This window comes from Capricornis sumatraensis, chromosome 12, assembly GCF_032405125.1.
Source record: "Capricornis sumatraensis isolate serow.1 chromosome 12, serow.2, whole genome shotgun sequence".
Lineage (NCBI taxonomy): Eukaryota > Metazoa > Chordata > Mammalia > Artiodactyla > Bovidae > Capricornis > Capricornis sumatraensis.
The window spans coordinates 84,333,266-84,349,199 of NC_091080.1; the positions used below are offsets into that span (position 1 = coordinate 84,333,266).

Below are 15,934 nucleotides of genomic sequence, written 5' to 3' on the forward strand. Positions count from 1 at the left end.
CGTGGAGGCCACTGGACAGCCATGGGCCACAGCAGGGCGGGTGGTTCCTGTACAGGTGCCGCCTCTCAGTGTCACTGAGCAGTCCTGTCACTCTGTCCTGATGAACCCATAACCACCCCAGCATGCTCCTGACACAGTCCACAGGCAGCCACCGTGGAGAGGCCCCCACCTGCTTTACAGTTCAGAGCCTAGCATCTGATAAAGGCGTTCAGATCACCAAGACAGAGCATAAAGGGTGCTTTCCCAGCCCCCAGTGACCAAACTTTTAAAATAAGATAAGGATGCTTTTGGAAAGACTTCATTGTTCTAAACCATCACGTTCATTTATACCTGCCCTGTAACCTCCATCTCTCCCTTGGCTGGGGAACCAGCTTCAGGCTGCACTGAGCTGAGAGTCGTGCCCGCTACCTGGGGGCTTTGATGCAAATCTCACCCCCAGTGCAGCTCTCCAGGGTCCTGTAGTTGAGCTGGGAAAATGAAAAATAACCCTGTAAGACACCATACAAGTATCAGACAGTAATAATGGCTAAATATATACGTAATATGCTTTTAGACGTTTTCCAGGCTCTGTTTTAAATGCTTTACATGTACAAACTCATTATTTCTCATATCCTTATGAGGTGAGTGTAGTTGTTATTTGCATATTACAGATGAGAAAACTAAAGTTCAAAGAAGTTGTTTTCTAACTAAAGCCTCAGGTTACATGTACTTCCCTGGTGGCTCAGACGGTAGGGCGTCTGCCTACAATGCGGGAGACTCGGGTTCAATCCCTGGGTTGGGAAGATCCCCTGGAGAAGGAAATGGCAACCCACTCCAGTATTCTCGTCTGGAAAATCCCATGGACAGAGGAGCCTGGCAGGCTACAGTCCATGGGGTCGAAAAGAGTCAGACACAACTGAGCGACTTCAGTTCACTTTTACTAAGGTCACGTGATAATTGCAGAGCTGGGATTCGAACCCGGGTATTCTGGCTCTAGAGACTGCTCTCAGTCACTCAGCTTCCTCTACTCTTTCATCCCTCCGTCATTACTCCAGAGCATTGTTTGGGCCCTTGAAGTAGGAATAAATGCATTCTCAGTCCCCTGTCTTTGAACAGCCTGACAAAATGCCTGGCTATCCTCTCCCTGGTTGAAACCACACTCAACCTTTAAAACTCGGCTAAAAGCCCCCACCCTGTTTGAAGTTTCACCCCCGAGGTTTGGCTCTGCCCTTTGATGCCTCGTGGCTTCCTTCCTGGACCTCCTTGCCTGGTTCTGACTTTTCCCTTTCTGGATGTCTTCCTTTCCCCGGGGAGATCAGGAGCTGCGTGGCAGTAAGGACCAGACCATGCACCTTACTCGTGTCTCCTGTGGAAGCTACGCGTGCCCCCGGGGCCCCTGGGGGACTCTTCTGACCGGGCTTCTCGGTGTAGACATGGCCTGCCTGGCAGTCCCCTCTGAAACCAGCCAAGACCTTTAGAGAGAGAGTTCTAGTCCACGTAACTTCCACATGATACAACATGAACAATCCTTTGCTGCTCTCAGTTGGAAAATCAGTTGTTTGCTTGTTTTCAGAAGAACTTTGACTTTATTTGAAAATCTCCGTACCAAGTAATAACAAAATATGGCTCTTCAAAATGCAAGCTGTTTCCTCCTTCCTCTTTTGAGTATGTGGTTATTGCTTTTGAAGAAGACAAAGTAAAGGAAGTGTTTCCTGTTTGCAGAGGCTCACGTTGAACCTACAGAAAGAGCAGGCCGGTGTCAAAACACCCCAGAACCTAGAGCTCCTGTAACTTTCTGCTTTTTAAGCACTTTTTTCTATCACAGCTTGGAGTTTAGTTGTGTTTTTTGTTGTTGGTTTTTTGTTTTGTTTTGCTTTGCTTATTCTTTCACTCTCACTCCCTTTGAAGAATAAAATGTTACAGATTCACCCAAAGGCTCACCCCCTCCTCCCACTGTCCTGTCCTGAAGCAGGTGTCTTGTGTGTCTGCCTTTGACTGTGTCCACTGCCTGCATGTATTTGTATCTTCGCCACCTGTGTGTATATCAGGGCTTCTCAGCCAGGACACTGTGGGCCTTTCAGTCCAGGCCGTCCTTTGTTGTGGGGTCTGTCCTGTGCATTAGAGGGTGCTTAGTAGCAGCCGTCAGAGAAGGCAATGGCACCCCATTCCAGTGTTCTTGCCTGGAGAATCCCAGGGACAGGGGAGCCTGGCGGGCTGCCATCTATGGGGTCAGACAGAGTCGGACACGACTGAAGCGACTTAGCAGCAGCAGCAGTAGCAGGCGTGGCCTCTGCTTCCTAAAAACCAACAGCACCCACCACCCTCTCCCCAGACTCCTCCCCACCCTCTAAGATGACCAAAAATGCCTCCAGACATCTGCCCCCAAATATTCCTTAGGTGTTGGGGGCAGAATCACCACGTGTGTGTGTGTGTGGTGTGTGTGTGTGTGTGTGTGTACACATACATATATATCCATAAAATAGGTTACACAGAATTATTCTAAACATTTTTAAATTTATGTAAATAGTTTTATATACACATATTCTTATGTAGCTTTCTTTGTTCATTCAACATTGTATTTCTGAGATGTATCCATTAGATCTAGTTCATTTATTCTAGCTGCACATGTAATAGTCTTTTTTTTTTATTTTACTTTATTTTACTTTACAATACTGTATTGGTTTTGCCATACATTGACATGAATCCGCCACGGATGTACATGAGTTCCCAATCCTGAACCACCCTCCCACCTCCCACCCCATATCATCTCTCTAGATCATCCCCGTGCACCAGCCCCAAGCATCCTGTATCCTGTATCGAACATAGACTGGCAATTCGTTTATTACATGATCGTATACATGTTTCAGTGCCATTCTCCCAAATCATCCCACCCTCTCCCTCTCCCTCAGAGTCCAAAGTCCATTCTATACATCTGTGTCTCTTTTGCTGTCTTGCATACAGGGTCATCATTACCATCTTTCTAAATTCCATATATATGTGTTAGTATACTGTATCGGTATTTTTCTTTCTGGCTTACTTCACTCTGTATAACCGGCTCCAGTTTCATCCATCTCATTAGAAATGATTCAAATGTATTCTTTTTAATGGCTGAGTAATACTCCATTGTGTATATGTACCACAGCTTTCTTATCCATTCATCTGCTGGTGGACATCTAGGTTGTTTCCATGTCCTGGCTGTTACAAACAGAGCAGCAATGAACATTGGGGTACATGTGTCTATTTCAATTCTGGTTTCCTCGGTGTGAATGCCCAGCAGTGGGATTGCTGGGTCATATGGCAGTTCTATTTGCAATTTTTTAAGGAATCTCCACACTGTTCTCCATAGTGGCTGTACTAGTTTGCATTCCCACCAACAGTGTAAGAGGGTTCCCTTTTCTCCACACCCTCTCCAGCATTTATTGCTTGTAGACTTTTGCATCACAGCCATTCTGACTGGTGTGAAATGGTACCTCATTGTGGTCTTGATTTGCATTTCTCTGATAATGAGTGACGTTGAGCATCTTTTCATGTGTTTGTTAGCCATCCGTATGTCTTCTTTGGAGAAATGTCTATTTAGTTCTTTGGCCCATTTTTTGATTGGGTCGTTTATTTTTCTGGAATTGAGCTGCATAAGTTGCTTGTATATTTTTGAGATTAGTTGTTTGTCAGTTGCTTCATTTGCTATTATTTTCTCCCATTCAGAAGGCTGTCTTTTATAGTCTTTTATAAAATGGAACCACTCACTGGTTTATTTCCCTACTTAGGGACAGTTGAATTTTTTTACGCTTTCTTACTTAATATTATAATCGGTGCTTCAGAGAATAACCTTCTAAATGCCCCTTGAGGCACTCATAGCTCCCTGGAGATAAAATTGCTAGACTATAGAATATCCTCAGTTTTACTAGATCTTGACACATTGTTCTCTGAAATGTTTGTGCCAATGTAAACTCTCATCAACACTATAGAATTCCCATTTCCTTCACATCACCCCCATCCTTGGTATTGTTAGACATTTTATTTTTGCCAGTCTTACAGTTATGAAATGACTTAGTGCTGTTTTAATTTGCATTTCCTATGCTAGTGAGGTTGAACATCTTTTCTTATGTTTATTGATTCAGGGTTTCCTCTTCTGTAAATTGTTTTTTCATATGCATTCTCCACTTTTCTCATGCATTCTCCACGCTTCTCTTGTGTTATTTATTTTTTCTCATTGATTCTTTACGTATTCTGCATACTGTTTTGTCAGTTATATGTTACACATGTCTTCTCTTAATCTATACTTTGTCTTCTAGCTCTGTTGTTTTTAATCACACAGAGTTCTTATTTGTTGTAATTGTTAGCAACCCTTTTTTTGTGTAATTTATGTTTCATATTTTGGTTTTAGAAGTCCTTTCCCATCCCAGCAACATAAAGAATATCTCTTATTTCTTCTAAAATGTTTAGTAACAGCCTAGCTTGCCAGATTTAAATCTTTAATCTATGGGGTTTATTTTAAACTAAGCTTACTTTGTATGTGACGTGAGGTCTAATTCTGTCCTTTTCCATGTCTTTTACCTGTTGTCCCAGTACTGTTCACTAAGTGGTGTCTCTCCTGCTGGCTTCCAGGGCCCCCTCCATCATGTGCTAAGTGGCCATGTTTACTTCTGATTTCTCAGCCTGTTTCTTTGCACTGCTCACCCATCACATGCTCATGCCATCCTACTTTAATTCTTGTTGTCTGACAGTAAGTCCTAGTAACTGGTAGATAAAAGTCCTCCTTATACTTCTTGAAAGTATTCAGGTCTAGTTTTGACCCTTAATTTCAGGCTGTCTCATTCCACCAAAACACACAACACACACGCATGCACGTACATGCGTGCGCGCACACACACACACACACACACACACACACACACACAGCTTTAGCTGCATGTAGCAGCAGCATGAAATCACAGAAACCTAAGCAAGGTGTGGGTCTGTCTCGTGTGAAACAAATCAGATGTTAACAGCCCCAAACTGTCGGGAGCGGTTGCCGCCCCCGGTCTCCTCTTCTCTTGCTGCTGCCCTGTCCTCAGCGTGGGGCCAGGAAGGAGGAGGAGGCACTGAGGAGGGCTGCGTCCCTCCCTTGAAGGCCCCCTCTCGGGGTCCTCCATGCCTTCTTGGCTTGCGAACCATAGGCCCAACTGAGTCCACCGGGGGACGCTGAGAATGTGTTGTAGTAACTGTGTCACCAAAAGAAATCTTATTTTTAATAAGAATGTGGATATTGAGAGTCAGCCCACCATATCTGCTACACTCTGGAATTGGCAGAGTGTGGAAAGATGCCAGTTTTGAGCCTTGTTAGGCAGGAATGGACTGTCTTTCCACCCATACCCTTCAATCAAGCTTACCAGTTTTCATAGAGACTTGCAGATCTCCTGTTAGATTTAATTCGTACGGACCTATGAGTGAGTGTGAGAGCTGTTAGCTGCTCAGTCATGTCTGACTCTTTGCGACCCCATGGACCACCAGATTCCTCTGTCCGTAGGATTTCCCAGACAAGAATACTGAAGTGGGTTGCCATTTCCTTCAGGGGATCTTCCCGACTCAGAGATCAAACCCACGTCTCTTGTGTTGCAGGCAGACTCTTTACCATTTGAGTCACCAGGGAAGCCCTCCTGAGTACCTAAATAGTTTCTGTTATTCTTTGTAAATAGGAAATTTTTGCAGTTACATTTTCTCAGTGATCACAGGCAAGGGATGTTACTGGTATTTTTGTGTCTTGTATTCCGTCTTGTTAGTCCTCATGTTCTAGGTAAGACGGTCATCCTGTGTGAATGACAGTTTTGTTTCTTCCCTTCCATCCTGCTGCAGTTTCTTTCACAGTTGGTTGGTCTGTCTTCATGACGCAGCGACTTGTGTTGAATGCAAGAGGTGGTAATAGGCATTCTTGCCTCTTCATCCAGTTTTACCAAATTATTTTTATATCTGTTGAGTGAGCATTTGGTTTTTCTCTTTTAATTTGTTAATGTGTGAATTATATTGCTATATTTTCTAAGATTTCTGATATATCTTATTGGATAAGATGGTACTTTTTTAACATTGTTGGATTGAGTTTGTTGATATTTTATCTAGGATTATTGTACTTGTCCATAAATTTAAAGTGGGCTGTTTTATGATAGCCTTCTCTGATTTTGGAAACAGCATTGCATAGCCTCAGAAAATTAGATGGAGGGCTCTTTTCCTTTTCTCTTCTCTAGAACAATTTGTATAAGACAGCAGGTCCTTAAAATTTTCATGGACTTCACCTGTAGATTTTTAGTAGGTAGATCCTTAAGTATTATTTCAGTGACACTAATGGCTAAAAGTCTTGTCAAGTTTTCTATTTCTTCTTGTAATGTTCTATTAAAGTATAACATACAGAAAAGTTAGCGTATAAAGGGAGTCATACAGATGTACTTTTGTGTTTGTTTTACTCAGTATTACGTTGAGAGATTTCACCACATTGTTGCGTAGAGTCGTAGCCTCTTTCAGACCCGAGGACTCCGCTCCTGAACCCAGATAGGTGCCAGCGCCCAGGTGGGTCTGAGTTAGCAGAGTGTGCCCGCCCTCATACCTGTCCCTGCTTCTTTACCGCGCTGGTTTCCACAGCACGTAGGATTCTGCCACCGTAGGGGCTCTGTCTCCCCTTTGTGTTCAGCTCTGCTTTTGAAATATTTTTAAAATTTTATCCACAAGTATTTATAGTAGGAAAAATTTTAGGTTTTCTTAGTCTCTAAATCTTCCAGAACCAGAAGACATCTAGAAACAGATTGAAGTTGATCAATTAAAAAATTGGCATATGGGTAAAAAAAAAATCCATTTTTTTAAAAGCAGCATGAGGTGCATACTTTTTTTTCTTCCTATTGTGGCTTTTGTTTACTGATAACATAGAAAAGGCAAGAAGTGACCTCGCCATCAATGTTAAGTTATCCAGAAAGCCACACGGAGGACAAGCCTGAACTGCTTGCCCCCCTGTGGAGGATTTACCTTTACATTCTCAGGCCTGTCCCCCAACCTGGGGTTTATCTCCACCTGCAGTCTCTCTCTCTGTGCTGACCTTGCTCGGAATTTACTTAAGTTTTAAAAAAGAACAAGAAGAGGGAGGAGCAGCATTTTAAAGAGCTGCTGAAGGAAGCTCCAGGTCTCTGGTTGCGCGCCCCGAGTTGGCCTCCGTGCGGCTTCTCCAGAGCCCAGCGGAGTCGGGACGGCATCAGTGGGGACACCGTGGGGCTGAGGTTAGGAGTGACTGCATGCGTCTTCCACCACCTTCCACAGTCAGAGGGCACAAGTCCCTTTGGCAGCACCCACCCCCTCCGTTTCTCTCTGCACATCTCCTGCAGGCTGCCGATTGCAGCCTGTTGATGGAAGGGCTGCAGGGCCCTTACTGCTTGTGCACAGCACATCCATCTGACATCTTACCTCCAGTCTGCAGCTGTGACTGTGTCACTGCAGAAGGCTGTGCCAAGCGTTACAAGGCTTCCTTGCCTCCGTTTCTGATCTCTGTGCGATGATCTCTTTTTAGGGAGGAATGATCAACTGGAACCGTCTTTTCCCTCCTCTGCGTCACCGAAGAAACGTTAACTATCAGGATGGTCAGCGAGCTGAACAACCAGCGTCCCCACCTCTAGAGGTTTCAGAGGAGCAGGTAATGTAACCACCCAGTACTTGCCCTAAATCCAGGCTTCACACCCGTGGCAGTTTTGGTGAACAGGACTTGAAAGAATTCAAGCGTATATTGATAAGTAGAGATCTTGATACCAGGTAAACTGCCAGCTATACCCATTTTAGACATTTGGGTCCTGTCATTGACTTCTCTGGGTCTTATGACTTTGAGGAGGATATAATTTCAAAAAAAATTGCATTGTGATTGCTTATTTTTAAGTGTATGACATTTCATATGTATACAACTACTGAACCTGGTTCACTGCAAGGGCTCGGAGAGAAGGAAGCGGACGGTCCAGGAGCTTCTCTGTCTGTATGGTTTTAACTTTAGGAATCAGGTAAATGTTTTACAGGTTCAAAAAGCAAATCAACACTGGGGACAACCATAAAACTACAAGGCAACTGAAGTAAATGTTCCAGCTGTATCTTAAGGGAATGATATAAGAAAGGGGGAAAATTAATTTCAGTTGCTTGTGAACATAATATGTCCTCTGCCTAAAAAAAAAAAAGAAAGAAAGAAAGAAAAACTGCAAACAAAGCTCACACTCCTCATGGGTACGAATACAGCAATTCTGAAATTCTGTTGTGTGTAGGCTTCCCAGCTGGTGCCAGTGGTAAAGAACGCACCTGCCAGTGCGAGAGACATAAGAGACTTGGCTACGTTCCCTGGGTCGGGCAGATCCCCGGAGAAGGAAATGCCTGGAGAATCCCAGGGACAGAGGCACCTGGAGGGGTACAGTCCATGGGGTCGCAAGAGTCGGACACTGAAGAGTCGCCCACTGAAGCGGCTTAGCACGCATGCATTATAGATTAGAGCAGACAAGGAAATAGGGGCAGGATATATGTGGCTCCATCTCAGGTGGCTCAGGGAAAATAAGTGGGAGAGAGAGAGAGAGAGTGTGTGTGTGTGTGTGTGTGTGTGTGTGTGTGTGTATGTGGCTCCATCTCAGGTGGCTCAGGGAAAATAAGTGGAGGAGAGAGAGAGAGAGTGTGTGTGTGTGTGTATAGAGCATGTGTGTGTGTGCATGTGGACAGAAAGCAACTGCAGCAAAGTAATAATTGGTGAATCTGGGTGGAAGAGTGATCAAGTTCTTAGTGCTCTTCTTGAAATTTTCCTTGAAGTTTGTGATTACTTCACACTGTGAAGTTTTTAAAAATCTATAAAAGTCAATTTAGAGCATTTCAGTAACAAACCTTTTAAATTTCGTTCTTTCGAACATCTCTTTTTTTCTCAACAAAGCAGACCAAGGTCAGCATTTCATAGCGGGTCGCACCATGCCCTCCTCCACCCCCAGTCCCCAGAGCCAGCAAACACCGGTCCAACCCAAGGCCCTCAGCATCTGTGGCAGAACTGTCCATATCCTGGCTTTTTCTGGAACTCAAGAGGGGCTCTTGGGCAGAACCTCCACAGGTCCCTCTGGGAGAGGCCACGACAAGTGAAAGAAACCAGCTGAACGTGCCTGACGAGTTGACCTAGCCCCTCGCCCTTAACATCTCAGCTCAGACTCATCCTTTGAGCTACTCGTTAGGGTCGAGAGATGCATGAAGGAGCCATAGTTCTCTTCCACCTCCACTGACGAATTACTAGAAAAATGTTAGCCCTATGATGAGAAACTAAAGCCAAGCGACGTGGCATTTGTGAAATATTTAAGATAACTGATTGAAAAATAAACCAGTACTCTCAAATTCAGGTGAAGAGAAATAAAGTTCTGTTATATTACTGTCTTCTTGATAGAACCCAGCTCACATCCCTCTCAGAGGAGCCGTTAACGATAGAAAGTGTTTATAGGGGAAATAGTTCTTAGTTTTGACATTTGGGGGGGAAAAGTGTCAAAAAGTGATAACAAGGTGAATGTGTGTAATTGAAGTCTTAGCGTTGTGTTTTTTTTTTTAATGAATCATTGTCCTTGATCCTCCCACAGAATGACAAGAGTGAGGTTAACGTGTTGTCGCTATCAGTTTAAAATACCATTTGCTTCTTCTTGACTCTGTTATGAAAAGATGTAAATACACGAGAGGTTGTTTTTTTTTTTTTTTTTTTGAGGGTTGTTTTTAACATAAACTTCCTTATTTGTTCATATTTTTCCGAGTTTTCTCTTTTGTTTCTTGATTATCCTTAAATGCTCTTAAAGACGGTCCCACATTAAGACACAGAGTCCCCCCCTCTGGCATTATTTATGTAGATGCTCAGTAGTTTTTGTGGTAGGTGCTCGAGAGACTGTAAAAGAGAAGAAAGATGCTGCCCTTGTCTCGAGACACTTAGAGTAACATTTACAAGTGTACCTTCCGTATGATCTCTGGGTTAGCTGGAAGGTGGCTAAGAGAGTTCTGCCAAGAGAACACACTGGTCATAGCAAACACCCTCTTCGAACAACACAAGAGAAGACTCTACACATGGACATCACCAGATGGTCAACACCAAAATCAGATTGATTGTATTCTTTGCAGCCAAAGATGGAGAAGCTGTATACAGTCAGCAAAAACAAGACCAGGAGCTGACTGTGGCTCAAATCGTGAACTCCTTATTGCCAAATTCAGACTTAAATTGAAGCAAGTGGGGAAAACCACTAGACCATTCAGGCATGACTTAAATAAAATCCCTTATGATTATACAGTAGAAGTGAGAAATAGATTTAAGGGACTAGATCTGATAGAAAGAGTGCCTGATGAACTATGGACGGAGGTTCGTGACATTGTACAGGAGACAGGGATCAAGGCCATCCCCAAGAAAAAGAAATGTAAAAAAGCAAAATGACTGTCTGAGGAGGCCTTACAGATAGCTGTGAAAAGAAGAGAAGCCGAAAGCAAAGGAGAAAAGGAAAGATATAGCCATTTGAATGCAGAGTTCCAAAGAATACTAAGGAGAGATAAGAAAGCCTTCCTCAGTGATCAGTGCAAAGAAATAGAGGAAAACAATAGAATGGGAAAGACTAGAGATCTCTTCAAGAAAATTAGAGATACCAAGGGAACATTTCATGCAAAGATGGGCTCGATAAAGGACAGAAATGGTATAGACCTAACAGAAGCAGAAGATATTAAGAAGAGGCAGCAAGAATACATGAAAGAACTGTACAAAAAAGATCTTCATGACCAATATAATCACAATGGTGTGATCACTCACCTAGAGCCAGACATCTTGGAATGTGAAGTCAAGTGGGCCTTAGGAAGCATCACTATGAACAAACCTAGTGGAGGTGATGGAATTCCAGTTGAGCTATTTCAAATCCTGAAAGATGATGCTGTGAAAGTGCTGCACTCAATATGCCAGCAAATTTGGAAAACTCAGCAGTGGCCACAGGACTGGAAAAGGTCAGTTTTCATTCTAATCCCAAAGAAAGGCAATGCTAAAGAATGCTCAAACTACTGCACAGTTGCACTCATCTCACATGCTAGTAAAGTAATGCTCAAAATTCTCCAAGCCAGGCTTCAGCAATACGTGAACCGTGAACTTCCAGATGTTCAAGCTGGATTTAGAAAAGGCAGAGGAACCAGAGATCAAATTGCCGACATCTGCTGGATCATTGAAAAAGCGAGAGTTCCAGAAAAACATCTATTTCTGCTTTGTTGACTATGCCAAAGCCTTTGGCTGTGTGAATCACAACAATCTGTGGAAAATTCTGAAGAGATGGGAATACTAGACCACCTGACCTGTCTCTTGAGAAACCTATATGCAGGTCAGGAAGCAACAGTTAGAACTGGACATGGAACAACAGACTGGTTCCAAATAGGAAAAGGAGAACATCAAGGCTGTATATTTTCACCCTGCTTATTTAAATTCTATGCAGAGTACATCATGAGAAACGCTGGGCTGGATGAAGCAAAGCTGGAATCAAGATTGCCAGGAGAAATATCAATAACCTCAGATATGCAGATGACACCACCCTTATGGCAGAAAGTGAAGAGGAACTAAAGAGCCTCATGATGAAAGTGAAAGAGGAGAGTGAAAAAGTTGGCTTAAAGCCCAACATTCAGGAAACTAAGATCGCGGCATCTGGTCCTATCACTTCATGGCAAATAGATGGAGAAACAGTGGAAACAGTGACAGACTTTGTTTTCTTGGGCTCCCAAATCACTGCAGATGGTGATTGTAGCCATGAAATTAAAAGACGCTTATTCCCTGGAAATAAAGTTATGACCAACCTAGACAGCATATTAAAAAGCAGAGACATTACTTTGTCACCAGCGTCCGTCTAGTCAAGGCTATGGTTTTTCCAGTAGTCATGTACGGATGTGAGAATTGAACTATAAAGAAAGCTGAGCACCAAAGAATTGATGCTTTTGAACTGTGGTGTTGGAGAAGACTCTTGAGAGTCCCTTGGACTGCAAGGAGATCCAACCAGTCCATCCTAAGGGAGATCAGTCTTGAGTGTTCATTGAACTGATGTTGAAGCTGAAACTCCAATACTTTGGCCACCTGATGCAAAGAACTGACTCATTGGAAAAGACCCTGATGCTGGGAAAGATTGAGGGCAGGAGGAGAAGGGGACAACAGAGGATGAAATGGTTGGATGGCATCACCATGTGTTTGGGTAAACTCCAGAAGTTGGTGATGGACAGGGAGGCCTGGGGTGCTGCAGTTCATGGAGTCGCAAAGAGTTAGACATGACGGAGTGATTAAACTGAACTGAATTGAACTGAACACTATATAAATATTATTTGTTAGTAACATTAAGATAGTTGGAATTAACGAAACCTTTTTATGCTTAATTTTTCAATTGGATGTGCTGTATTTTCTTTATTTACAGTGAAGGACAGCGTAGCCTGGTGGGTTGCATGCAGTCCATGGGGTCACAAAGAGTCAGACACAGCTTAGCAGCTGAACAATGACAACAATTTTCTTTATTTAAATATCAGAGTCATGTGATTTTAATGCATTAAGAAACAGTAATTTTTCTAAACCAAGAAAAAGGGAAGTGATTTTTTTTCTGATGTGAACAAAAACCTTAGGAATTTTAGTGAGAGAGATTTAAGATAGGAAATATAGTCCATCTATTATGAAAACAAAGAATAGTCTAAGAAAGAATGTGCATCCCTCATCAAGTCTAATAATAGTCTGACGTAGGACTGTAGAAATATTTGCCAGTTTTTCTACTTTTGCTGTTGAGTTTCTGGATTTTCAGTTCTTCACAGTCCATTCCTACTATCTTTCAGCCAGCACCTTTGTCAGTTCACCCATTCCAGATGTCACCCCAAACCCTACTATCTTAAAAATAAGTCTATTCATTATTGCATTTCTCTTGCTTTTAGATTTTTTTTTCTTCTTAACCAAGGATTTTTTATATTACCCCCAAACTCAAAATTAACAATGACATTTTATCATTATTGGTCTCTCTTTTTTTTTTTTTTTAAATGAAAAGGGGAAAATACTTCCCAAGTTTGCCTCTCTTGAGCCTTCCCCAAGCTTAGAAAGGGACTCTTGGCTTCATGCTTAATGGGACGCACAGATGAAGTCAGACGGGCCAGTTAGACTCACAGAGTCAGTGCTGGGACTTAACGAAAGTCGGATGAATATGGACTTGACAAATACTGACTTCCTCTCTTCCGTCCGTTTATTTCCTCCCTTCTAGTCAGCCAGCAGTTATCAGCTGTCTGCTCTGCCTGCTCTAACCCTGGGCTGGGTTTTTGAAATACAGAGATAAGTGAGGCAACGATTCCTGCCCTCGTGTGGTGCAGAGCCTGGTGCAGGGGCCCTGGCAGAGGGACAGCTCTGGTCAGCTGCATCCAAGTCTCCCGATGCTGCTGAAGGAGTGCCGGTGTGGGGGGGTGGGGCGGGCAATGCTGTCTGTAAAGAGGCAGCCTGGTGAAAAGCACATCAGATTTGGGGAGCACAGGTGGGTGAAGTTGGAGTGGGACTTGACAGGTGGGGCAGGGGCCCCAGGTAGGGAAGAAACAGGAAGGCATCCCAAGGCCCTCAGTGGGGCATGGACCTCTGCTTCTAGGCTGTTCTTCAGTCACTCAGTCGTTTCCAACTCTTTGCAACCCATGGACTGCAGCACACCAGGCTTTCCCGTCCATCACCAACTCCCAGAGCTTGCTCAAACTCAGGTCCATTGAGTCAGTGATGCCATCCAACTGTCTCATGCTCTGTTGTCCCCTTCTCCTCCTGTCTTCAATCTTGCCCAGCATCAGAGTCTTTTCTAGTGAGTCAGTTCTTCGCAATAGGTGGCCAAAGTATTGGAGCTTCAGTTTTAGCATCAGTCCTTCCAATGAATATTCAGGGTTGATTTTCTCTAGGATTGACTGGTTTGATCTCCTTGCTGTCCATGGGACTCTCAAGAGTCTTCTCCAGCACCACAATTTGGAAGCATCAGTTCTTCGGTGCTCAGCCTTCTTTATGATCTAACTCTCACATCCATAAACAACTACTGGAAAAACCATAGCTTTGACTATATGGACTTTAGGCATTAGGAAACCAAGCAGGATTTTAAACAAAGAATCACCTTGTTGGGTTTCCTCAGAGGATGGATTAGACGTGGAGGAAGGGGCTTATTATGATCCTAACCATGTGTGTAATTTCTTCCATCCCTGCCTGGGGAACATAGTACAGTCCCGGTGCTTATGAGAGTCTTGCCAGATGAGATACGGTGGCACTTAGCATGTTTATAATATGTGAGACTGGAATGGAGTTGTGTGGATTCCATTCACATCCTCTGAAATACCCATTGGCCCTGGTAGAGAGAGATGGCACACAGACACTCAATCTCAGTGAATAAGGACCCAAGTCTCTTCAGTGTGAGAGGATCTCAATCTCAGGGAGTCTCTTCCCTCATCTCTGGAATCCTTACCACTGCCTCCGGAAAGCCCACCTAAACTCCACAGAGCTCATTATGAAAACAGTCCCTCACGCAGTGCTCCTGCCCTGAGTGTCTGGACGCGCAGTGAGCTGAGTGTTGATGTAGAGACACCCACGCCGTCTGGCTCCCTGGCATATGGTGAACTGCATGGGGGCTGGCACCTTTTCTTCCGTGTTCTCTCCTGACATGGAGCCTGAGGCTGCAGGTGCCTCGGTGGAGGGGATTAGAGGCCTGAACATGAAGGTGTGGTTGGAGGGCTTCTCCTTCAAAAGAACACTTGTTTTCACTTAAAAATGTGTTAGAGGGTGGTCCTCCATCAGCCCTTTCCATCTCTGATCTCTAATACTAGTGTTAGAACACACGTTTTGTTAGAGTGAATTATTGGGTAGCAATCAAATAATCAGCCAATTTTGGGGGTGCCTGAGTCTGCTGAATGCTGAAAGATGTAAGCAGAGGAGACCCCTCCTGGCCAGTAGTGAGGGTCTTCTGAGGACCAAACAACAAAGCACGCAGGAAAGTGCAAAGATGAGGGTCCGCTGAGCTGCCTGCATTGGGTAGGCACAGAGGAGAACCAGTCCACTCAGCCAGCTGTGTGACCACAGGGGTTCAGCAGCTCCAAGGAGGAGGAGCGGGGCCCAGCTGACAGGGGGCAAGGGCAGCTCTGACCCACAAGGGTCTGGCCCCGAGCTTGCCTTGACAAGCCCAAGAGGGGGCCACCCTCCCGGCAGGGCATGCATGTGGCCTGGGACATGGCCAGCCACCATGGGCAGCCCTGGGGGGAGGGGCTGGGACCACCTTTCAGGTGGGCATGACTTTTTGCAAGAGTCAGAATTTGGGAAGTAAGAACCCCCAAAACCATTTGTTTTTGACACCCTTAGCTAAAGGGAAGTTAAAACCACAGTCTTACTCAAAACAAGCAGAAGAGTGTTTCAGACTGAGAGGAATTGCTCTAGATGTCATTAGAATGAGCACGCTGCTTCAGTCGGCTCAGAGAGTAGTTCAACAGCAAGTAGAATGTTAAGGCAGGTTTTTATGCCTTTCCTTGAGTAAGAATAACCTTGAGGTGGTAGGGGCACTTGTCCCAACCACAGAGGATTTAAAAAAGAAAAAGGGGAAAAGAAAGGAACGCTGGCCCAGGTTTATCTCCTCTCTCTTTAGGTTTCTTTTCTCGCTTGCTGGGGTCTCTCCTTGGGAAGTGTGTTCCACCGTGTCCTTTACAGCACACACGTGGATGCCGGTGACAGGACCCCTCCCATGGGAGCAGCTGCTGGAGTCAACGTCACTGCAGGGGACCCTGCACTCACATTTCCCTCTGAGCTGCAATTTCAGTGCCCACTTCTGCTCCCCATCCAATTCCTCTGGTCATAATGCTGGGAAGTCACATTTTCAGTCACCAGAAACAGGCCCCAGAGACATTACATTTGAGTCACCTTAGTTTTTTGTGAATAAGTGACAGGGAAAATCGTAGCGTCCTCTCTGGATATTGACCCAACTCTACC

General features: G+C 44.3%; 1 protein-coding gene across 3 annotated transcripts in view; it reads left to right on the top strand.

Moving 5' to 3' along the window:
- The window catches only part of UBAC2 (UBA domain containing 2), a 170,482-nt gene that overhangs the window by 147,131 nt on the left and 7,417 nt on the right, over positions 1 to 15,934 (top strand). For 2 of the 3 annotated variants that reach the window (XM_068984480.1, XM_068984481.1), the window contains one exon: positions 7,502 to 7,624. In XM_068984480.1, the coding sequence (XP_068840581.1) occupies positions 7,502 to 7,624 (123 nt within the window). Of the gene's footprint in view, positions 1 to 7,501; positions 7,625 to 8,884; positions 9,107 to 15,934 lie in introns of those variants that run through there. The other variant, XM_068984482.1, reaches the window with a different exon arrangement.